The sequence below is a fragment of the Varroa destructor genome, unplaced genomic scaffold (assembly GCF_002443255.2).
Source record: "Varroa destructor unplaced genomic scaffold, Vdes_3.0 BEIS01000003.1, whole genome shotgun sequence".
Taxonomy (NCBI): Eukaryota; Metazoa; Arthropoda; class Arachnida; order Mesostigmata; family Varroidae; genus Varroa; species Varroa destructor.
In genome coordinates, this window is record NW_019211456.1 from 13,432,195 (window position 1) to 13,458,087 (window position 25,893).

The 25,893-nt window shown below is 40.7% G+C and overlaps 1 protein-coding gene across 7 annotated transcripts in view; it reads right to left on the minus strand.

Moving 5' to 3' along the window:
• Positions 1-25,893, minus strand: part of LOC111246512 (kinesin-like protein KIF13A) — a 75,578-nt gene that overhangs the window by 19,894 nt on the left and 29,791 nt on the right. For 3 of the 7 annotated variants that reach the window (XM_022796228.2, XM_086983512.1, XM_022796234.2), the window contains exon 2: positions 4,685-4,776. In XM_022796228.2, coding sequence (XP_022651963.1) covers positions 4,685-4,776 — 92 coding nt within the window. Of the gene's footprint in view, positions 1-4,684; positions 4,777-5,745; positions 5,797-6,062; positions 6,465-7,729; positions 7,882-14,449; positions 14,707-25,893 lie in introns of those variants that run through there. The other 4 variants (XM_086983514.1, XM_086983513.1, XM_086983515.1 and 1 more) reach the window with 4 other exon arrangements.

The following is a 25,893-nucleotide window of genomic DNA, read 5'->3' on the forward strand; positions in this document are numbered from 1 at the left end:
GTCTCGCCTCCACTACAACGGTTACCTTTTATTCTAGAACTTCGGCTTCGACCGGGCATTATTTATTGCACTAGCATAATTTCTACGAACGAACACTACGTATAAAGGCTGTACGAAATTTACGGCGATTGGCCACAACTCAAATGATATAGAACAGCTGGTCGATGCAAGCAAATCGGCAGGGAAAGCAACGAGCGACTGAAACTGCCACCTCGCTAGCATTTCGTATCGTTTGCAGTTCTGCCGTTGGTGCTCTTCTTTACCAGAGCGGACCTAATGTCAGGACATATTTTTTCCCCCATTTAACTACCAAACGCGACACAATTCATCCATCTTACGTTCATCATTGCGTAAGCCCTGCAGTAAGGTCCAAAAAAAAAAACCGACAACGCCGTGAGCATAAAGCTGTATCGCAATTCCCTTTGTTAACTTGATGATCGAAGCGATTTGCTAAAAGGGCTGTATTTAAACTCTAATGTAATAATGATAACAAAAGCTTAATACCAAGCTTTTGTTGCTTCGAAGCAAATTACAGCCGACCCAGGCTTAGAACGAACGTGGCGCTCCCTGATGTTCTAATATTCGTAAGAAATAACCGTAACTGTTTCTCGTTAGGAAAGCCGAAATTTGTATGAGGGTATTTAAAATGGAAGCAAAGCAATATTTGCGACCAATTATTACACGTAAACTTTCCTATTCTGATAAAGAGTTGCTAAGTGGTCAATTTTATAATCATATATATGTAAAACCCTATAATAACATTGCAAAAAATTACAACACATTCAGTGAACCAGGGCAGCTTATGTTATTATTATGTATGACGCGCTTGACTCACAGTCAGTCAGTTGGAATTATTAACCAGTTTTGTAAAACAGAAACTTTTAATGCAGCATATCCGTACGAGAGAAATTTTGTGGAATTCGTGCTTGGAAAAAACTGTCCTACCAAGTCAAAAAAAGGCCTTACTTCTTTTTCATTTAGTGTATTTGGACTTAGACAAAACTGCTATTGCACAGCTCATTACCTTGTTCCCTGCTGTTGTCTGGTTTGTCAAAACGTCTACAGCATTTATCTGTCACACTAAAGATGGCCCAAGCGTTAAATGCACAATTTACGCTTATTTTATCGTATAAATAAGTAGCTGTAGATGGAAGACGTTAACCTTTGTTGGGACTGAACGAGATTTGCCCTGCCTGCCAACAACACAAAGGGCACAGGTGAAGGTTCTGTTTTACGAAGCATATCGGTCTGACATGTCGGTCGCAAGCATGACGCAGACTGCAATGCGAACTTTAACATGGATTTGGTGACCATTCAAACCAAAACTTGAATGAAAACATTGATAACGTTAGAAATAACTGAAAAAGCTATGAAGTTAAGTTATTTGTATGACCGAACACAAAAAGGGTAATTCCATTATCTAGTAAGCAAATATCTTCGAACAGGTTACCATTTGTACCGACTGTAGAATCTACAAAGTTAATGGAACATTTACTATTAATAACACCTGTCTATTTTACATGTTTATCGCGAACGTTTTTGATAATATTATTTATGTAATGAAAGTGAAGCAAGCTTGTTAGATGTAAAGTTTATCGTGAGTTGCGCTTACGAAATGATATAAACTAAAAAAAAAAAGCCGTTAAATGCCTCGTTTGGCAATTATTAAACTTACTACAGTAAGGACTTTCAAATTAAAAACGCAAGCGTAGCGTGTCACTTTAAAACCGTTCTTCCAATTCCAATCCCAGCTTTCTTTTTTGTTGGGGAGACTTCTAAAGCGAGCGCCTTTGTCAAGGACGCCTTACTTCTAGCAATAACTAAAAGGGAACGCGCAGCGTAGGGAACTCGCTTACAAAGTCAGCCGATTTATGATATCGTATTCCTGTAAATTGAGGCGAACGGCAAAGCTATTAGAAAAGCAGTGGTTAACAATTATAAAACAAGCGTGCAGCTTTTATCTATTCATCAAGTTAGACCGTTTTTGCTCAGCCCGCAACCTTAAAATAATAGTGAAAAGCTAAACAGAAAAAAAAGTGGCGTAGCAAGAATGTCTGTGTATATTCGTTCCGGCATTGCTAGACAACACCGCAACGTCATTTGACTTATATAACGATATCACGGTTTCGCGAAAAAAGAAAAAAAAATTGTAAGAATAGGGGTTCACTTGCAAATTTTCGATAAAGTTTATAGTAAACAATATGGTTATTTGACACACGAGCTCAGATTTGTAGATCTGAGTTTCGTGACAGACAAAAAAATGTCGGGCCAATTATGCGATCAATGGACACACCGAGGACAGGGCCAACTTTGTGTGAAGTTGGATATACTTCGTTTTTATTGAATTTCTTCAGATAATTCATGGTATTTATTATTCTCTATTTGAATGTAAATGAGGTCGATCTCAACGCATACGGAAATTGTCCAGAACCGTCGGAGGCGGTAATGGTCATAGCTTTTCGCGTTTGCTAATTTTAGAAGTACACTAGGAACTAGACCAATTGAGGCGTGAATAAGCTCTTCTATAGTATGAAATGTGACAGCATCGTCTCGACCGTTTACAGCGATAAATATAGGGTTTCAGAAATAAACGCTACTTGTTTGAATTGATTGTTGATGGAGTGATGTTTTAGCACGAAAAACCGAACGCTGAGTCGTTTTTTACCCCCCTCGGTTCAGTACCCCATGCTAAAATTCTGTATTAAACAATTATCTTTTATTATCCCGAAGAAAACAGATATCTGTTTAAGCAACGCGATACGTGTTGGAAGAAAGTTTCTCTTCGATCTATTTGAACTTCAGCTTGATGTACTACTATGTGTTCAAGATATGCGAGAGATACGTTTTGGCCACTTACCGTAATATATCACGCGTTCCGCTAATGGCCAATTGTTGTATAGCCATAAAGTTTTATTTTTTGTTAGCAGAATGTATATAATGCATTATTTTTTTACATTTTTACCTAGCATACTCTCAGTGAACATAGTACGAAGGGCTGATAGGCGCGCAAATGGCCGCAGTACAAGGCTAAGAAGGGAACGTCGAAGTTCTTCCACGAAATCCAGAGCTGAATACCCATCATTAAATTTTTAACACGGCTATGACCTCATCCACAAAGCCATGAAAATTATCTGCCTGGAAAAGGGGTTTCACAGTTGGTCGTCGTAATCTATCTAGAAACCGCTTCAACAAAGACACTCTGACCGGGTATCTACGCGCAGTAATCGCCACAGCCCGAAGCAGAAATGATTTTTTCGCTTCCATTAAGCAACCGCACTCATATGCCAATATGATTGTGGGTAGCCATCAGTTTTTAAAGGGATCTGTACAAGCATTTGCTCACGCCGGTATAGATTCCAATGTGGGAAGCTTGGTATTGTAAGAGACTTGTACTTATATGTACAGGGTAGATCCAATGCTTCTCGGATTGTTGTATGGAATACGCGGAATATAATTCAAATATAATATCTTATCGTGGCGTTCGAGAAGCTAACATGTTTTTATTCAATGGCTTAAAGCAGTGTCCCGATCATAGAACACACATGTTTTCCGTATGTTTCCATACGGCCAACTTGGAACGCAACATGACGCAAAGGAAACTAAGCCCGGACTACTTCTGAGAGAAGGAGTACGACGCCCTGACGCTCCAGCTTGTATTTGGATCAGAGCTACCCCGCTTTTAGGCAAAGGCTCTACTCAGTTCTGTTTCCAGAAATACTGACCAATACCGAGTGATTCACTATACAATTTACTCATGAGAGCAGTCACGTAAGGGCGAAAAAAGTAGAGCAAGTAACTTCAGAATCTTAACATATTAATATTTTATCTCGTTGAACGGCTGAGAGACAAGGCAAACCAAATGGACGCGTAGAGTTTGTTCTATTGTTCGTCTGCTAAAAGAGATTTCTTGAGGCCGCGAGCAGCCAGTCATCAACCAGGTAGGCTTGTAATATACTTCTATAAGGGGCTCCATGAAGACTTCTATGAAATCAATCGCCTATCCGCTTTCTCTGGAAAATAGATTATCTAAGTAATGATCATTATCATATCATAATAAATATCTCTAAAATTAGAATTTTATGTAGCTGGAAATCTTTGATATGCACTATTAGTGTTTTAAAATTTACTATAGCTAGTAAGGAACTATCGTCACTAGTATGAACGTACTTTCTTTTGGCAGCTGCCACAGTCACATATAATCGCTACACCCTATATAAGTAACTAACATCTTTTCAAGCCCATTGAGACATGAGCACAGTATCAAATTGCAAAACAGGTTACGACCCATCGATGATTCAAAAACATTAGCAAGATTTTCTGAAAGGCGCGAACGTTTAAATTTACTTCAGTATCTCAGAACTCTGCAATATTTACACACACACACAGTTTTGACTGTAGATGGTCAGGACTCGAAAGATCCAACGAATCGCACCCAGGGTCCATGTTACTTTTCAGAAAGTATATTCATTTGTAAACCGTGCTTCCGATGCCGCTTGTTCTTCATAGAAGTCGAAAACAATTACTAGGTTCCAGGGGTGGGTTAAGAATAATTGTTAAGTTATAAACAAAAGTGAATGATTTTGACAAATTGTGTAATAGCTAATGTCTTCTAAGACGCACGATGCGGTAAAGGAATAAGTTGTTACCAATCAATAATTTCATTGACTTCATGGATCGTTGTTACCTTTGGCTGCTGGTGATCCGTAGGCGAACTTTTGTAGAGAATTGTTTGGCCATTCCGCATTTCCACAACACATTTTGTTCCCAAACTTTGTTCTGTAATAAAAACAGAACATTCTAGTGAATAATTTGTTGCATAATCCTATTTTCTATTATTATTATTTTTGTTCAGTATAATAGTTACATTTGCTCGTATTTGGGTAAGCCAAATACACAAAAACATATAAACTGGGAAATCTATTCGGCTACTAGTATCTATCTATATGTATATATGTTTTGCGCATGGTTTCTAATAAAAATAGTTAACAATATCCCAGTTAGTTGACAGACTCAAATTTGTATTGGTTGACTTAGCTAACAGTAACTAGCATGGCAGATACAGCCTAAAAGGACCCGTCTGATTGACGACTACGTACGGCTACGTAACAAGATTTCTTTCCACAAAAAACATCAAGCACTGAACTATTATATCTGTCGTATTAAGGTTGTGCTATACAGTCGGTTACGAACACGTTAGTGCTCATCGAGGACCATGAAAACTGTAGTTCCCAGCGATGCCCCACACGCAAACAGTCACACTTTCCATACTGAGCAGCACGTTTCTGTTAACGCTTTAGTGACAATATCGTTGCAGCTGCGACGTATACCTTTGCCCATGGCAAAATTGCTCGGGGCGAAAACCTGGTAATCATTTATTATGGTCGCATAGCCATGGTTCAATACATAGATATGTGTGGCACGTGTGTATGAGCCCATATTTTATATCCGATAGATGACTGAAGAGAAGCACCCAATCACGTTAGCAGATAAACTACAGACAGAACAGAAAATAACGGACGGAAAAGTGATCGAATGCCAAAAGTATGTCAGTCCCAAACTTCGGAGCAACCAGCCCTTAAGCCCGCATTGCTGAATGGTGCGCCCCGATCTGCCGCTGACCACATGAACTACAACGATCTCTTTTATGTCGACGACTGCACAGTGTTAAACTTAGTTTTGCCTAATAGCTCTTGATAAAAAGTACTTTTCTGTATATACCAATTAACAGAATTGATCTAGTTTTACCTGTTGCTGGCTGGTACAACCAGGCTTATTGGTCTGTGCACGAACAAAGATTTTCAGAAGGATAACCGATACAAATGGAGCGTAAAAATCCATCGGCAGTCAATCGGGGATACGGTTTTATTATGTATACATATACATAATTTGATCTTTACTAGTCCTTCCCTTTCTTTCCTGTATTGGTCTGTGCTCTAGAGTCTTGATATTTTTACGGAGCATTGTGTTTTGCGTGTTTCCTTAGTTAAACAACTTGATGACTATTTTACTAATAAAGATTCGGCAAATATCACAGGATTTTATGAACCTTTCGTTCATCATACCTCGTACCCGAACGTAATCACATGTTTTCGATGCGGTCTATTCAAGTAGTGTTAAACAACAACAGCAGCAACAAGATAATCAATGCCCACCCAGAACGTGGTCAATTCTTTATTGAGCTCCTTTCTCGTTCAGCCTAAGAGGCAAGAGCCAGTCAACTTAACATTCAGGCACATCACTGCAGGCATTCACTTATAATGCCAGTATTGGACATATTCGTCACGGTAAAACACCGCACTAGTGTGTTTCTCTTTCATAATGATCTGTGGCAAAGACGTCCGCTTGTCTCAGCTAGGAGCAGACTACGCTTTAGCCGCACAACGTCCGACACGTACCGCACGTTTGACCTCGTGCAGATGCGTTTGAGGTTGTGCACTTTGCCTGTGTGTAAGTCTGGCTGACACCTGCGGAAAGAAAGATGAGAATGGTAAACAAGTTTTGGCTTTACCTTGCTAATGTACTACACTGCTATAAGGCGGCTGTTCTTATGCTCTCGGATACTGAATGGATAATAATTGAAATGATAATAATGATATTTAAAGAGGAGCCCTTGACTCTATAGGGCAGGTCGAAGATTCGCATCACTGAGATACTGACGTTGTCGTCCGTTATCCTCTATAGAGCTCATAGTAGATAGATAGTGTGATTGTACAACACACGGCCATAGCCATTGCTATATATATATATAGAGAGAGAGAGAGAGAGAGAGGGAGAGAGGGAGAGCACCACATCTACATTAATCTACTATACCTACACAGTCTTGCAGTCGGTCCGTCTGAAACGGAAGCGCGCGCGCGCGCACGCACGCACGCACGTTGTAGAAGACAGCATTGTACATCTCACGTAAGTGTGTGGATAGAATAGAAAAGATAAATGTGGCCACGTTTCACTATTGGCCTTATCCATCGTATGCAACATAATAGTGAAATACATTATATTCGCTTCAAATAAATTTTTTATTTACAAGCAGGACATAGTTTTGACTATTCATACCACAATGATAGAACTATATAGTGAATGATTAAGGGACCAACGACACAGACCTTTTAGAGTTCCCATAGAATATACGTTTATGTATGTATAGACTTCGATCAAGCACAGCCTGCTTTTCTTGCCCATTGCTTTATTTATAGATGATAGATTTTTTAGTTAGTAATTTCAATTAACGACCCTTCGTTGATTTCAGGGAAAACGTACGTCACAGATTAAATTTACCCGATGTGAAAAATACGTGAGGCATTTCAGCCGTAATAAATACATAAAAATGATCGCTTTTCACTAAGAAATAAGATAACCAAACATGATGATGCTGTTATTAATAATAGCAACATAAAATTGAAGAACTCCGAGTTGCCTAACATACCGTTGTGAGCGTGTAAATGGTATATATACAATAGGACTTAAGTAAAATAATATTGTATCTCTCACGGAGCCGGCAAACTGAAAATATGCACAATGACCGCTTCGCAAAAGACGCTGTAGACCTATGCTATAGGGAAGACCGTTAATGGCCAGCACAATGTTTAGTTGCCTGTCGCATGATTCACTTTCTCAAGGTCTAGAAAGGCAAGTGTCTTTGACTTTTAGCGTACAATGAATTAACTAAAAATTTGCATAGTAACTTTGTAAATTGCATAAACATCTATTGTACCGCCGTCATAATACCTACCATCCACTAGATCCGTACTATTCGATAGCCTATGCCATCTCCAGGAACATCATTAAATGCTATTTTGCACAAAACAGATTCCTCTGCATGTTTGTTCGTTCTTAGAATATTTCGAAATCTTTCCTGCGACCTAGTCATTTTCGTGGAACAGCAAGGCTTGGTAGTAGCCGACTGTTTTCCTCTCTTCAACTGATCTTTCAACGGCTGGTTAATTTCTCTTTAACAACTGAAAAGCTAACGAGTCTCCCTCTCCTTTGCCTAGCCGCATTACACAGCCCCGTCGCTCGTCTCAACTGCGTCAGCTAATTACATTAGAATAATTAACGAGACATGTCGACACAAAGTCGAATGAAGGTCGTCGTACGTCGTAGTAAAAATGACAACTAGCAAAAGTAGCTAGTAACAAAAACACTAGCGATGATGTCCAAATCAAAATTCCCTCTCTATACAAAGGGAAGGAGGGGGATATGAAACACACCGTCGAACGGGCTGATAGGCCGTGACGCACAACCGCATCGATCCAGCAGGTAATAGGTAATAAAAACAAAAAAGAAAAGAACGGATATCGCTCTCGATGGGGTTACATTTATGGGATCAAGCAGTTCGTCTGGACAGAAAACGGGACTGTTAAATAAAAATCATAAGTGACGATTGTCCTTATGAAAATCAAACAGCCCCATAGCAGGTCTTCTGTCGTCGTTCTTCTCTACCTCGATATCCGTTTTTTTGCTATTTTCTTATTTGGCGGCCTTATTTACGACGTGATCTGCACTTAATATTTGATGTTGATACTGATAAAAAAGAAAAGTGCTATCCATTGATGGCTTGTCGCGGCTACCGGTGCCGTGACGACGTTCGCTTGAGATCCTATCAAATGGCCGCAGCAGCAGGAGCAGCAACGATACCAAACAGCAAAAATAGCAATGGAAACAGGGAACCCAAGGTTATGTAAACAATAAGTGCTGCTCTTACTGTTACGTTGTGGACGCGAATGCCATCACACTCTGTATCCATAGGCTGAGTATGCTTGTTATAGCATCGATAACGATGTGATACATTTATATCGAAGGGGTTAAGTCCTCACCATAAAATTTGTCATACAAATGACAACAAGGTTGTTGTTGTTGTAGCTATTACTGTTATCTGGCCACCCTCACCACCTTCCAGTCTTTCCATCAACGTCATCCTGCTTTGTTGCTGATGCTAAACGTCAAAACAACTGTGCAATACCACTTACAATGGTAGTGGATAGGAGATGATGGTTAGTTCTTTATTCTTTTCCCAAATAGTAGCCGATCAGCCCATAGCTGCGGTTACTATGGCGGTAGACGACGTGGACTACAACGGAGGCGAACGAAGGATGGAGAAAGAAGAGACGAAGAATAGAAAGAAAGGGGGGAGGGGATAGGTAGGGAGGTAGGTAAAGAGCCCAGGGAAGGGGGCGCAACATTCGGGCACACACTCTAATATGAATGGACTGGGCAAGTCACGCGCAGAAATGCTCTGAAAAGCCACCATCATAAGCATCGTCATCGACGGTTGTTGTCAACACGGGTTCAACTGTGATCCCGGACAAACAATAGATGAATTAAAATATGTCACTCCTGACAATAATGAGAAGGATACTTTTGTGGGGGAGGAAAATTACGACGTGGTAACCGCTTTTCACCGCTTTGTTAATGGCCTTTGTTATCCAGTAGTTTAGTTGTTGGGTGTTTTCTTAATGTTTATCATCATTGACGCTGTTACTTCGCTATCTGTCTCCGATTTGATGCCATACACAAGCAATACATATACTGTGGATTTTGTCCTTTGTGGCATCTCTTGTTACTGTGTCTTTCGTCGCTGTTGTTTTTACACTCTTCGTTTTTCTAGAATTCAGCCTCTGTTACGACTTCTTCTGTAAGCTAAAAAAAAAGAACTTTTCGGAGTATATGTTTACCCTTTTAATTGCAATCCCGTTGGTTAAATAATCCGATCTTAATAATTTTCCAACGAATCGGAAGGTATTGCAAAAGAGTTAAACTACACTACTTACGCCAATTCGTTAGTTGCCAATCAGCGGCGCAACGATAGCCGCAGTAGAACCTATAATAGTTACAATTACTCGGGACGGATTTGCTTTGCCAGGAGGCCCCGAAAGCCCACATGTTTTTATTCTTATTCAACATGACATCTCACCTGCATAGTCTTGGTTGAAACAAGCTCGCAAAGATGGCTTTTTTCGTCTTCATTACCGTTACTATTACTGTTGTGTGGGAGTATGGCCTAAATCATCAACAACTATTGCAGAATATCCATAGCAGCCGCATGAATTCGCTTTACTCAAAGCGACGGAACAGCGGTTCGTCGTGGTGATACAAATGTAGCACCTCACTGTCCCGGCGGCTAACGTGAGTAGCGTTACCGATAACTGATGTGCTAGTGTGCAGCTGTCATACCACGCGCGGGTGTTTTCCTTTGACATCGGAACGATGTACGAAATTGTCAACAATATAAATAGGAAGAAAAAAAAGTTACGATTGTCTCAGAAGGCAACGAGGCGAGAACAGACGAAGTAAGGCTAATACGGACTACCGTAACAGAGTTTTTCGAAGCATAAGCTACCAACATTCGAGCGCTGGGCTTTTTCCGCTAGAAAGGCCAATTAAGAATTAACTGAGACACCGTGGACTTTTCTACCCTCTGTAGATCGGACATTGAGGCACTGTGCTGATATCCAGAAATCTGCGTTCGGGCGCTTCTTCTCAACCAAGCATAACAACAAGCCAAGCATTCGATTCTTGATGATACAAGTTATGTAAAACGTATGTGTTCTTTGCGGAACTCGAAGCGGCATTCTTTGACAACTAGCGAGGCAGAAGAACCGCTAGCGCTAACGGTAATGCGCCACTTGCAATGCCCATGGCTTTTATAAAAACCGCTATTTACGCGCTGTGCAACTTGTCTCACTGACGTGTAACATTTTAGGCAAGTAGATAGACAACGAGATCGAGTAATTTCTTTGCTTCGAGTCTATGGGTATTATTCAGCCCATGTCTGTCATTGCTAGCTCCATTGGTTAACTACCATGTTTGGTCACTTCAGACAACGCCTTTAACATACGAACTTTACAAGTCCATTTTGAAGAGAGACCCCATTTTTTTGTCAACCTTGAAGATTTCGTCGTTTCTACTTACGGCTTTTATTTCCTTCTTTCGTAATTCAACAAGCCATCACATATAATAATTCTAATCAAGGGCAGCACCAGTTTTTCATAGGCATATACTAAAGCCTTACCGATGGCCAAGGCTTACGTGGCCAACAAGGATGGTCCAACAGTTTGAACTTAATCACATATTGTTTTTGTTATTATAGGCTAGTCGAGATTTAATTTAGCTTTAGAGCAGGTACCCAGGACCCGGGTTCAGCTTCCACTAAACCAGGCCCGAAGAGCCGGACCAATGGGCGAATACAAGAGCCGAAGCTTGAGATGAGTCACGTTTCTAGGAAACCAATGTTGAGATGGTTGTGATAGCTTCAGCAGCTCTTGATATAACTACCATAGCAAATATCGAAGGAATAGCGGCAGCATAATAGACTTAAGGACGTAGGCGCGTTTTTAAAGTTTCGTTGAAACGGAGCAATTGACGCAACGTTGTGAGCGAAAAGCGACTCATCTAGATAAATCGAAAACACTAATTCAGCTTCGTTAACGATAATACTCGCTTAAAGAAAACATACTTTCTTAGTGACACTGTTTTATCATTTTTTAACGTATGTTCTACCTAAAAGTTTGAAAATATATATATATATAATATATATATATATATATATGCATCATACGAGCAGAATTACGTTAGTTTGAATAAGGTGAAAATGTTTTACTAAGACATTACGATGAAAGTACGACATCATAAAAAAAAAGGAATAGATATTTACTGTAGCCTTTTAGAAAGCGGGCAAACAAAAAAAAACTGAGTAAAATTGTATGTGCTTAGAAATTTAGCAGTATGAAGATTAGCTCATTCAGTATGAACTGCACTCGATAATATAAAATCAACAACAGAAAAAATTTCATGGATTAGATAGGCACAAATACGAAAATGCGTAAGTATGTTTTTTGCTTCATATATTAGACATGTGAATGAACCCAAAGCATAAGTGTCGTTAAGCATAAGTAACTAACTTTAAACTTTCGGCTTCGGTAAGTAAATAATGCCACTCGCATTTAGCTGATTTCATACTATTGTTGCTATTACTCTAAATTCTCTAACTTAAACCGAAAGCCCATAAGTTGGCTTGCATTTTCGCTAAATTGTGTATTTATACTCACGCTAGAGAAATACCAGTGAACCATATGCTCAGGACAGATCTTGGGAAGGCTATTTCAATGCATCATCAGATTATCCGTTGTTCTCAGGCGATCAAGTGCCTCTTTGTGCTCAAACTCAGTATATTCATCTCACTGATGCGTACTAGCTCAAGTGAATGCGAACCGTATCACACGCTTCCTAAACACATGGCCATTGCATTCAATAGCAGGCGAAACCTTTCCCCATTTTTATATTGTTCCTGGGATTCGGGATAAATCGGCAATACAAATAATGGACCAGGTTATGCCACCTTCAGTAAGTTTAAGCGTAAGTAAATTTAACCAATTCGAATTTCCAACTTTATCTACTGGTACTCTCAAGTATGCACATACGCAGATTGGGCTGCCATCAACCTACGTATGGTAGGAAAGACGGGTTAAATAAACGCTCGATCCACTTGGCCTAATCAGGACAACAAGAAGATTACATATGTCAGTCAATTTGGTCCTCAAATAGAGACAGTCGGGTTAGGTTGACATGGCAGCGCAGCATTTGGTGCTTACTATAAGCCTTTTTTTCTAACATAATATTTGGTGTCATGTGATTTAAATAGAACGATGGGCACAAATAACACCGTTTTATAGGTCATTCTTTAGATCGAAGCAGACGTTTTAGCGTAACAGTTGCCCATCAGGAGACGTACTACGATGACGCTGGAGATGATTGTTACAGCGTTTAGTAACGCATGATAACAATGCTATCATATTAACGGTCATAAAGTAATACGGTACAATTTGCATTACGTAGTGGTAACTTCACGTTATTCCGTCATGCTATTATATGAATCGCATAATGTAGATGTTGAAACTGAACGTCCGCCTTCATTCCCCATTCTCTAGGCTCAAGAGATCCTGTACCAAATAATGTTGAAGCCAAGAAGTACATGAACGTTAGCATACTAGTCTCCGACGAGTGTCGTTTATACACGAAAACAGAAAGTCATTTTAGCCAGTCCTGATTAAGATCTGTAGCGCAAATAGATTTACTTACGTAACGGCCATATCTTTAATTCCGATGCCACCGGCCCATGCTAAACATCGGTATGATTTCACGCTAGCATAATTTTCTAGGTCGGCAACTACGCTGACGCGGCAGATGGTAGCCACGGCGTCAGTAGCTTGCACTCGCAATTGTGATAGCTGCAGAAACGATTTGGAAGTTTTTTTACGTTGCCGCACATACTGATACCTGTCTTATGGACACAATCACCTTCGTCAACGTGATTATCATGATCAGAAGAAAATAACGATCCGGCCAGAGCCCAGAATGGGCATCATGCCAGCGTTAGCCATGGTAGCTGCTGACGATTGCCAACTGCTCTGACAGGGGGAGAAGAAGGAAAACTCATTGATGCGCTAACTGGGGGCAACAACTACTTCTACTAATATTACTGGTACTATTATTAGGAACTATTAGTGTTACGGTCCTGGTTCGAAAGTCAATTTCAGCTTAACTGACCCCTTCAGCTGACTGCAACAGACAACTTCAGCTTCGGTAGCTTGCTCTCTTGGTAGTCTGACCGACCGACCTCATTCAGATCTTTTGCCTTCGGCAGCGGTGACATGGGCTGTTATAGTTAGCACTTTAAGCGAAAGCGCTAAGGCTGACATTACATAGACAATGACTGGCCAAGCTTTGAAACTTAGATAGCTTATTGTAAATGCCCACTTCTGCATATATTTTTTCCCACCTATGGTGCGACTCACAACTTCGCAGCTCGCTTTTGCTAGCGTTTGATATTAGAGACACTGTGTTGAGTTTATGCCTGGCTAAACAGAAGCAGTACATGTTACATTGTTAGGATTAATTTTATGTATTTGTCATAGGGGAATAGAAGCAAATTAGTGTAATAAGTGGGATGGGTTTCTGCTTATGAACGTGACAGAGTGCGACTGTGTTTTTTCTTGCTTCAGATAAACAATATGGGCAAATAGTTAAGCGATCAGTGAAACAACGACCCTTGAAAACTATGTGATCATATGGTCAGAATTGTTAGTTTACCTTGACAAACCCCAGTATTACCAATACAGGTAAAATTAGTGAAAAAATAATGACCCGTGTAGTTAGCAAACAAATAACCCCCCAGAACTACCGTCAATGCATTCAATATCTAGCGAAACTATTATCGTGTAGTGGATGATTGAAGTTATTGTTTACTTGACTATGAATACTAAATAACTATTAGCGAGACTATCAACATGACAAGAAGCTAATGATCCGCCCTAAACTGCCGCTATCAAATCAGCCTCAAATGTTGTTTAACATCACCAAGCTGCTGTCGCGCTTGGACAAACTTAGTTCCAGCCAAGAAAGTTTATGCTGTATCCACCTGAGCCCTGTTGACAACCATTTCGCGTAACGTTACCTCAGCGGCCAACTGTTGTTCGCAGGACAACGTCTGCTCAATTTCGTCCGATCAGGAAGGGAAAATCGTCCGCTTATTTGACCAAGTTTTAATTTAGTCGCCTTTGCAGCAACAACTTCAAGGGTCTATCACCCGCTCCGGCCTGTCGGGTCTACTTCTAGCTGCTAGTGCAACTGCCATCGTTGGCGCTTCGAGACGCCTCGGGGCATTTCGACCGCTCCTTACGGTAACTCTCTAGACGTCGGTAGAGTTTTTCTCTGATCAAAAGAAAGAAGAATTTGTATTAGTGTGTATATGACCTAATATAAAATATGCGTACGAGAAATATTGGCCACAGCGCTATGGCTAGAGTACGATTGAACATTACTATTTCCAGATGGCTATATATCATCGCGACGGGAAAATCTGTATTTTGTCAAACTTTCGAATGGTTCGAAACTGTATTAGCGTCACTGCCACTATCGAAATAAACAGCGATGGTGGAAGTATGCAATTTACATAGTTGTCGCTGGTACTGGTAACTTATTAAACTGACGCTACTTCTGTTACATCAAGTTTTAGACGAATCCAATAAAGAGCGTTCCGACGGTGCACCTTTGTCTATTATCGGAATATTGGTCGCGTCCAACGTTGAGCAGCAAACTTGGGAGACAGACGACAAATACGGACAGACACATAGAATATCTGCTGGGCGCATAATTTATAGTGAACGGTATTTCATTCAATACAGCTGAACGGAGTCGTGCAGGCGGTTGTGTGGACGAGTTTTATCCAGATCGATCACGGGCCAAGCAGCAGAAGTACAGGACATATCACGACCATGGAAAATCAGCCTGGTCGAGCGGGCTGGTCTAGGTCCGCAAACGGGCGGATGTCGTCTTTTCCCAGCCCCGTGTGTGCCCACGTCTAACAGCGTATATGCTGTTCGGTACCGAGTAAATGGATGCATTTAGGTGTGCGAAGTGGGCAGGTGTTTGGACCGGTCAACTAAGTCAGCGGCGCCATTTCACGCATGCATAGTAACAGTCCTCTGTGTCATAGCAGTCGTTGTCCGCGCAGTTGACGTTGTAATAATAAAGTAGTCACAGCACGCTCTAATCTCTCAAACTCTGTATCGGACAAGGTCAAGCGAAGGCAGCCTTGTTCCACGTACTGACGAGGAACATTTACCATGTACCAAGTACACACCAACTTATATGAGAGTGAATAGTAGAAGTGATATGTAGTAAATATTAGGTATGGATGTTTGAGGAGGTTCTGAAAGTGATCATATTTAATTTTCGTCATTTTTTTCTTAGGCTTACTTTATTGAGAAAAAAACATTAGGTGACCATGATAGGTTACAGCCTTCTGGCCTATTCGTTACATTTGCCGTACACGATATTACACTCCGACTTTCGCGCACGTTTCTCATTACCGCTCGTTCTCGACCGCTCGGTTCGATTCGAGAAGACTGTTCTGCACGACGGAAATTACTACCTCAAAGAGCTACAGACAGAAAATAGAAGAAAATATGTTACGTACGGAATGATCAGTATCTTCTACACATGTCAGCTGATGCTGTTGCCGTAGGTAGATAAAGACGATCAACTGTAGAATAGGGTTGCTAGCCCGAAGAACGGGTTTGGGAGAGATTCGGCGACTGTTTTCATTGAAGCCTATAATTAAGTTGTCAAAGTCGTCAGGCAAGAAGCGTTATTTAGGCAAACAGACAAGAAAGACCTTATGAGGCTGGATCACGAAGTTCGTCAAATAATACAGGCTAAGACCAATTGTATTAACAGAGGTGGTAAGAGAAGTTCGAGTCTAAGCAGTCGCTTTTGCTAGATAAAATGCCTACTCAGTATATTGTGTTGAAGAGTAGATAGCTCTGGCTAGGATATATCGTAAAAACGATGCGGAGGTTGGGGCGTGCGAGCCTTCGAGGGTACAAAGGCGCCTCGCTGAAGTGCAAAGTCATGTACTAGCCAAAGAATGTAGAATAGAAGATCTCTGAATTTCTAACAACAAAGTTGCATACTCATGCTTGCGTCAGCGAGACATACGGCGAAAGCAACAGACAGAAGCTACAGGGAGTAAAAGGAATTATACGGATATAACAGTAAATAGTATGCAGGCTCCTATAGGCTTCTAACGAACAAAGCGGAGCTAGTTAAGTAACTACTTGGTAAATTGATGATATTTCCATAGGAGCATTTTGTGACACATGACAAGTTGCGCCGTACCAGACAGGTGGGTAAAAACTGACATGATACGGAAGCGAAACAATGGAAAGGGCTAGACAAAGTAAGACGCAGACTAATACACTAATGTACCACTGTTCATAAAGGTAAACAGAATGTTCTTCTTCAAAGGAATCTTTCTTGTGTTAACGCAACCATATTTTTTTCAAGGAAGTTGCTTACCAGAAGGACAGAAATGAACACTGCCGGAAAATATACCGATTTTTTTACGTCTTTGAGAACTATCTTTTAGAAATACACATCTCCATATAAATCGTTTACGTCCTTCCCATGCACCACTCGTATCACATCAGCTTAAGGCTACCCAAAGGCCGATCTAATCCAGTCATCGCATAGGAAAGCTTACTGTACTTCAAAAAAGACTCCGAGCGGGAAAAAACCTGCTGATAAAGCACAACCCTGGGAGCTAAAAGAGGCGTCGAATAGAGTTAAGGGAAAAGGAGTTCGCAACTACGTAAGCTAAAACCTGGCGGATCTAGTCCGACTTCAAGCATCTCTGAGCATAATCTGTTCCCCGCCCCTCACGGACTCCTCCAGTCGATAGTCCGGGATGGTGGCGGAAATACGGACATAGGCCTGTTGTTAAATTTTTGGAGTTTATTTCCCAAACAAAACAACTTTAAAGGCCGAGCCTGCTTGCTCCTAACGCACCATGCCTGTCGTCTTATTAGACGACATCATTTCAAAGAAATTGCCGCTCGTCTAAATCCAGTGATGCACACGGTCATCTTTTCCGTGAGCTCTAATATTGTCGGTTGTGCTGCGGCTACCGTTGCTCTAAAGAGACCGAATCGGCTGCGAACCCTATTTACGTTTACAGACAAAATATTCTTTTACGGGCGTTTCGCTACTGACGTACTTTTCTGAAGACAAGTAGAATGCTATGAACGTGCGCGTTCTAAGCGTGAGACCGCGGGGACGGAAAGAGCTTCAGCTGCTTCGTCCGTAATTACATACTGAGCACTTCATTCTGCATTTTGATGCTGAGCCGTTATTGTGATTCCTTTAAATCCAGTTCCTTCAGTGCCGTCGGTTAGTCGATTTTCTCTAGACCATTATCTGTCCTCCGTGTAGAAAAAAATGTGTGAGAGGGAGAGAGAATGTTTTGACGAGAAGTAGCTGAATTGATCATATCAGTTCAGATTGTTACAGCGATGTCTGCCATCGTTGATATCAAGTGCATTAAAAATTGTTATTAAAAAAAAGAAGTATTACTGATGACGTAGCATTGGAATCATTTTTTTTTTACATTAGATGACATGATAAAAAAAAACAACCCGTTTCTATCGCGGGGAACGTCCGAACAAGAATTTTTTTGTGATTGCGACTAAACGTGCTGAATAATTTATAAATAATAACTAGAGTGTGCATTGATCGTTGCTGTAGTTTGCCACGATTAATACGAATTATTTAAGTCTTTTTATATATTATAAAGAAATAGCTTTTATGCTATCGCCTCTATATTATGCGAAATTTTCTATCTAGCTAATTTTCGCATAAATACGATACTAGCTACATTTATAAAATCGATCGAACGACGAAGGGGTACAGATCAGGACAGGAATTTATTGTTATCTCTAGATCAAAAAAGACAGTTCAATAGATGGCCACTTTAGGTAGATACAAAAATAAAGAGCTAGTTATTTAAGCTGATAATAAGCTCTTCTTTCTTTACAAGCTTTTGTAAGGGCAGTGCATTGAGATGTGCTTGCAAGCAAGTAAGCAAACCGAAATATATCACTCTCTTCCTAAATACTAGAGCTAAAGTATCGCTAGAAGACTGGTTATCTTCAATCTCTAACAGATTTTAGTGCTCCCTGCGAAAGAAAAAGGTGTATAAGTGTATGGAACTAAAATCTTTATTGTGGTTTCGTGTCCTTAATTTTCTAACGATAATAGTTTTTAGCAAATTAATGTTGGACTTGGGTTTCCTATGTGTGAAGTATGTTTGGTCCTGGTTATGGTGCAAGAATCGAAAACGCATTTATATTGACAACTTCCATAGATGTGGGCGGAATTACCGTTATACTTTCTGTCATCTCATAGACCCTGAGGTGTCCTACAATCGCAACCTAAGGCAAGGCCAAGAGTGTGAAACCTTGATGATAACGGAAGTAAGATCACACTCAATAACAGCTAACAACGAAAACGGATGTATTCCGTGATCTTAGTCGCATCTGTCGCGTACGTTTCACATTTGTTACGGTGATGCATGCTCATAACGTCCAATATGTTGGTCAGTCGGTCACTCGTTCGAACGACTTTCACTCTGAACTTCATGTTCGCTGCGTTCCTTCCTTTACCCAAAACCCAAACAGTACAAGGATGTAGCTCAGATTGGTACGTTAGATCCGTAACTAATTACACAACTGGGTTACGTTATTAACGAACGTCAAGACGGAGTGGGTGCGCTTAAGGCAAAGCAAACATTTTGTACAAAAATCTATTTGCCTTACTGCTCGCGCTAAACGCAGCAGCCTAGATAGACCCCAGTTAAATGGCCAGGTTAAATTAGGTCAACATCTACTGAACGTCAACTTTGGAGTATTGGAGCTCTACAATTAGTTGTGTCCTTAAGATAATTCTAGTTATCATTTGCCGATAGACGTAGGCCACCACTATGTGGTCGAGGATGACTAGACGTAAGTTCGAAGAATTGTCTTACTTGACACTTTCTAAGCTTGTAGAGTGATACATTTGATCGGACCCGACCCTTTTGGGCTGAACTGCATAGCGGTTGTTGTCAATGAATTTGCCTTATCACGAAAAAGATAATGGTGTCACGTTCGCAATGTTTCTATACTAAAACATTCGTTACTGATTCGTTGTCAAGTATTTTGCTGTCTACACTGCCTACAAGTAGCAGACCCGACCAGTATCCAAACATTCTTGCTCGATATTGTGCATACAGACTTATAAAGGCTACACTCGTAGATTGTACACGAAACCTTTTCGACGATCGGTCGGTTCAAGTCGAGCTGTCAACCTTTCTCTTCAATCGATTGATACAGATATGCTAATGAATGAGATTTCTATTAGAATGGTGTTTCCTATCTGTTTCAGTTCTTCGTATTAACACGTCTTTATTGTACCATGCACTGCTTGGCCACGCCCGCCGACGTTCAGACGTTAGTCAGAGTAGCACCGATCAATACGTTTTATTATGATTACACATATAGAAGGGAGCGCTTAAATATAAGTGTTCAACAGAAACGGAATATCTAAGCCTTCCGCCTTCCTAGAAAATTATTTTTATTTACCTCGACCGTACCGACATTTCTACTCGGTCTTCAGACTTTATCTGAGACAAACCCGAGTAATTCGAAGCGTAGGTCACTTTTGTCTTCACAAGAGCTTAACCGGTAAAATTGAGGAACAAGCTTCTGGTTCGATCCAGACACCACCTTCAGTGTGCATTCTACGGAAGTTTAAAAGATATTTAGTTTTCTACACACTGCCGAGATAGATAGCTATCATACATTCTTGTTTTCTGATTTAGAAAAAAAAACACGCTTCTGCCCTGCCTATTCTCAGGACCAAATGTAGCATAATATTAGTTTATTGTAGCCGTGTCTAACCTTTGTACACACCAAGAAAGGAGACTATATAACGTACTCTCGTACTATCTTCCATGATTACATTGTCTCCAGTCATAATATGTTGTTGACGAAATTACCCAAGCTTCGTTCCGTGCAAGCGTTCGTCCTTTCACGGCTATCCTGTTTTAGAGTAGTTTGGTTCGCATATGCGCCGTCCGTTCGAGGTGTATCCTACTTTGACTTGTATGCATCCCGACTTCCATTAGCCTCCAACGCCGCCGAGATTTAATGCCAGATCACTAAGTCTTGCCCCGCCTTGCTTAGGACGAAACCCCACAACATTAGTCATCGTGTTGCCCCATCCCCCTACATGGTTCCCACCCTATCCTGGTCACCATAGTTATCAACAGCCTGAACAGTGCGACGGCCTCCCTCCATCTCGTCCATGATCTTTAAGTAATAGCCAACGGGGATGTTCGGGTGGGACGTACCGATACGGAGCAATATTTGGGCAAACAAGCGTGCCTGTGATCCGATTTGCCTATGTGTGTCCAGGAGGAACCTCCGCAAAAAACAAGCCCCCACCCTTCCTAAAGCCCTTCCGCTTTGTCAAGTAAACCCTTTTAGCCATCTGTCCATCTTAAGATGCGTGCACACAACATGATAACACCCGGTAACCACACCGAATGAGCAATAAAATGACCAGAGCTATCACCATAAAGCTTCCTGTCTATGTGAACAGAGGACTGTGCATCATATGCTACTATAACTATAGAACTTTAATGGGAAAAAGGTCTGTGATAGTACTGCTAGACGTGTATTCCAGGTCAATACTAATTGATAATTCGGGTTTACATTTCGGGAAGAACGCTCGGGTCTTCTCACTGTTACCTATAACAATAATGTATATGCGTGTCATAGATTACATTAAATATATGGGGCAAATAAACGAAACTGCTTAACGTACAAAGACGTGGCACGCATCAAAATGGTCTCCAAAAAGGTATACTCTATAATTTAGCTTGCATATACATGTATGCAGGATTTCGATATCGGCTTCGATGATTCGACTATTTGGATATTTTCTCATTTCACACTTTGTTTAACGTTATTACTACTATGTACAGGTATGACCAAAAAAAAATACCTAACTATTCAGCAATGATTTGGAAAATTTAGTCCGAGTCATCGTGACTTATGCCTCTCCCGGTGCATCTACTAATCAGGACATTACTCTGTCTTCTATGTGAGCATTAAATATTTTTTTTATTTTACAAATCTATCGCATAAAGGCGTCCGCTAGTTACTATGTTGAACTGAATCGGTGTCTTCCAGTTGGTCTCTCCTCAACGACTAGATCTATCACGATTAATTAAGTAATGTAAGTAGGGCTGAGATTGATGATTAAGTAATGAGAGTAGGGCTGTTTCAACATTATCCATTTCTTACAAGAACGCTTTGTCTCTTTTCTGTTTGCTTCCAATCCTAGAACTAACTCTGCGCGTGTATCTGCACAGATCGGCAATATCTCTTCCTTCCGATCTGATCACGTGAGTCGCGATTTAGAGTGTTTATCGTCGTCGATAGTTCTGAACAGCGGCATTTCGGTTCACTTACGAGGTAAATATTCCCCACGCGACAGGGAGACCATGAGGCAAGTCTGAATCAGTGGAGCGACAAAGCAGGCTCGTAAAATCAGCTGCATCTGGACAATGAGAACATCGCTGTTTTAGTTTCCGTTGCCTTGATTAGGCCCTGTATGTAGGATATCGTTCTTCGTTGAATTTGCAAGAGCTGGCAAAACTGACGGCCTACATTAACGTCGCAGCAACAGGGGACTTGTGCGATGAAGATGACGACGATGATGCTGTCCGGTACGTACGGTACAGCCCCCTTGTTTATCTTCTTTCGGCAACAGCGAAAATATATAAATGCTGTACTAAACAATAAAATTATTTAAATAGCAGCTGTATAATTAATTTCATGGCTCTGTTTGGCATTGCCTGCTCCATTTAATTTAACAGGTTAAAGTTTCGCGATCGAATGCATCTTCGCATTACCCAGATTTGTAAAAACCAACCAGTCAATTGTATACGGCATGTATTGATAGCAGCTATACTCTGACAATATTTAAGTAATATCTCCTAAAAACATGTTATAAGGTGAACATTTCGATGTTTATATCAAATCTGAAGATCTTCTGGATACAAATTTAATGGAAACGCATTTTCCCTGCCTATATACTTCAAAAACAAACAGCTTCCTTCAATCTCTTCTCTTCACTGTTTAGTTCGAAAAATCTGGCCCAATGCAGACTCTCAGTTTGAAAATGCACTATATCATTGAATCTAACAAACACCTTCTGCTGAAGTTCGCCTGTCTCGTAATGTAATTAAGTGCTTTTCTTAAATATATCGAAAAGTAATCGTACCACGTTATTGCGCGCTATCACAGTAGCACACCGCAGTATCGCGTGTGATACTAAAATTTCACCCATCGAAATCTTGCCTAACTCAACATAGTGAACGCTTGATGGGCCTACGGACGTACTGCACGACACCTTTTGTTGGCCTTGCTATATCCAAGATAACCAAATCATGGGCCTATCAATGGAAGGTCTCCGGGGTTTCATCACTGCGTGCACCTTTTGCGCTATACTTGAACACTTCATCGCCGTACGTGGTCAGTTCGTAATCATCCTTCAGGCTACAGTGTAATTTTGAACGGTATTATTTATTCCATTATAATGCGCCACTCTCGATGTTTAAATCAACTTGGGCTATTCGTATAGGAGCCGAATACTGTAAAACAATAAGTTACAACAATAATAGTAGAAACAGCTTCCACGTACAACGAAACGGAAAAATTAGCATTAGTAGTAGCACGCCGAAAAGTTCTTTTAACTGTTATAAATAACATCTGCCGCCGTTGACTATGACCGGGGTCGCTCATATCGAATTAATAACCGCACAGATACAAATATTCGATCCGTAGTTTCCTAAGAAAACAGAAGCCACAGAAACGTACAGTTAAACGTCTATATTGTCTAATACGAACCCATCTGTCAACAGTTTTACAAAGAGAGTTCACGCCTTGTGTATGAGCTCGTCCCCTGTGCAGATCATGCACGCGACAGGATAACACAGGCTGTATGTTAACACCGTCGTAACACCGATAGCTATGACTAGGACTGGCTAGCTGTCCTCTAAATGCGCCTTCATAAATCAGGCCTCTTCGGTCCATCCTCTAAACAATTGCTCGTCTTAAATCGTCCTGTCCTATTCACTTTAGATTTGGCAAGGATCTATTTCGACGAATCACTGTTGCCTAGTACAGACTGACGACAGCTAGGCAGCCCCTTCTCCCCACAGCGACCGCCGCGATTTCCGCTCTGAAAATGAATGCCAAACTGAAGATACGATCCGAAAAGCGCCGTACTACTAAATCAATACCGTTATATTGATCACTACAAGGACAAACGAGAGTACTGAGTCATCCGATGATCTAGCTTTGCTTTGTAACAGTTACGAAGCTAGTAATGCGAAAATTAATTAAAATCCTAATGCAGACGAATTTACTGCTAACATATGTACTTGCTACAAATACCGACAGTATTAGCGCGAGTAAATCGGGCATCTAATCACTACCCTCAAGCATCTCGAAAGTGAAGCCGTTTTTCCCCTAATTGTATCTAAATACCAATTATAAAATTTCGTATTATCTAACCGAAAATGACGGCTCTGCTTTTTTTTTCTAATAAAAATATTTGACGATACTTAACCTGACCCGCATGTTCACAGATGTTTCACAGAAATAGAAGTTACAACCGGGCACTGCATGTATGTAAGGCCGACGTGTAAAAGTGCTTCAGACATTCCACGCCTCGAGCATCCTCGGTCATAACTAATACGTTATCCTGTTATGAGAGAGATAAGACGCCCCTATATATTGATTTGGGTATGACCATTACCTATAAACTTTTAGTTTGTTTCATTCGTCGCTCTCTTGGTTCTGTTTAGTTGAAGAACTTGTGTTTGGCTCATTGTCGCATTGGTAACATTGTTTGGTACCAATCGTATCACCGATCGTACCAAATAGGCCAGATTTATCCGGATGGGAACCAATTCAAATACAATATCGCACAATAGCAAAACTGTAATATCATGTTCGATTGGCATGCTCGACAAGACTCTCTGCCGGAAACGCCCTCAGTTCCCTCTATCTAAAACGTACCCGCTTTAAATTCCGTCCTATTCCCGTGCTACTGGATCGGGTGGCCTGCGACGCCAGCGAGACGTCGGCAGTCGCAGGAACGACGCTTTGTACAGCCGTGCAAATCATAGTCGATTTGCAATATGTAATCATTTCTCGATAGAGCTATTGCGACGCTCGTTTTTTTTGCATCAATGTATGGCAGCATTTGTTTGTGGATGCTTCAAGCAAAGATCAAATAATAGGGGAATGCGTCAAGTAACTGGCGAGACGCACGTTGGCTACTACCACTTCGAAACTATCTTTATTAAGCACTATCTTTATTTGGCTCAACTTTTACCACCACATATGACTACGAGCAATAATTGTTCTTGACGCGTATAACTGACGCTGGCCACTGTTATATCAAAGCGTCCAACTTTTGCTATCTACAGCCATTCATATCAGTTCGTTGTTGACTGTTGCTATGCAGCTACTCATCAATGAATTATACCATAATTTCATTTTTGTAGGCTCTCTACCAATAGTCAAGCATTTCGCACTTGTAAATCGACCCATCGACCCCAAGGCGCACCTGAGTATTTTAGAATAGAAAAAAAGTGGTTTGCCTTATCCAGAAGCTTTGTACACACAATAGAGTTTCGATCGATGTAATACGCCGGGAGAAAAGCACGCTTGGGTCTGCCAACTTAAAATGGTTTCGAAAGCGTACATGTTTTTTTTTTTTTAGAAATTTTCGACCTTTCACGGATGTGCCAAGCCTAAACATTAATTCTTGATTTCATGAAATAAATAGACGCTTTTAGATGATTTAAACTTAGCTTCCACTTTTTTTGCGTGTAATCCATACGGCATTGGGAGTAAAGAATGTATGTATAAATTATTGTGGTTCGCTACATATTTACTTGTAGAATAAAGAAGGCAAAGAAAAAGCCTTAATGATAACAGTTCGCAGGCGACGAAACAATACCCAGCACAGGACACTATCAACAAGATCTCGCTAAACTGCGTACTTGAGTCCCATTCCACTCAACTACAACGAGGCAGTAACAAACCGCGGTCCAAGTAACGCTACTTACCATGACGCCAGACCCTAACCGATCTGATGGACACAGGGGATATATAAAAATGATCTGTTATGATGCTTGTGAGCTCATTCAATAAACGAATCAACGAATTTTATCACATTCCAGTGAATTTAGGAATCGGGTTTAGGACGTCCCGTAGTTCGGGGAACCCAGAATAGAGTCTGGGTTAAGATAAAAGTGATTTTAAATTCCACTTTACTCGACAAATGTCCACGTAGCTTTACTCTGAAGACAGATTGATTCATTCAGAGATCCGGTATGTAGTGGTCCTATTTATCGCGTTTACGTACGGACCTTCGTGGCATGACAATCCTCTCAGTAGACCTGTCTAAGTCAACCATTTTGTAATTTTATAAAAACCA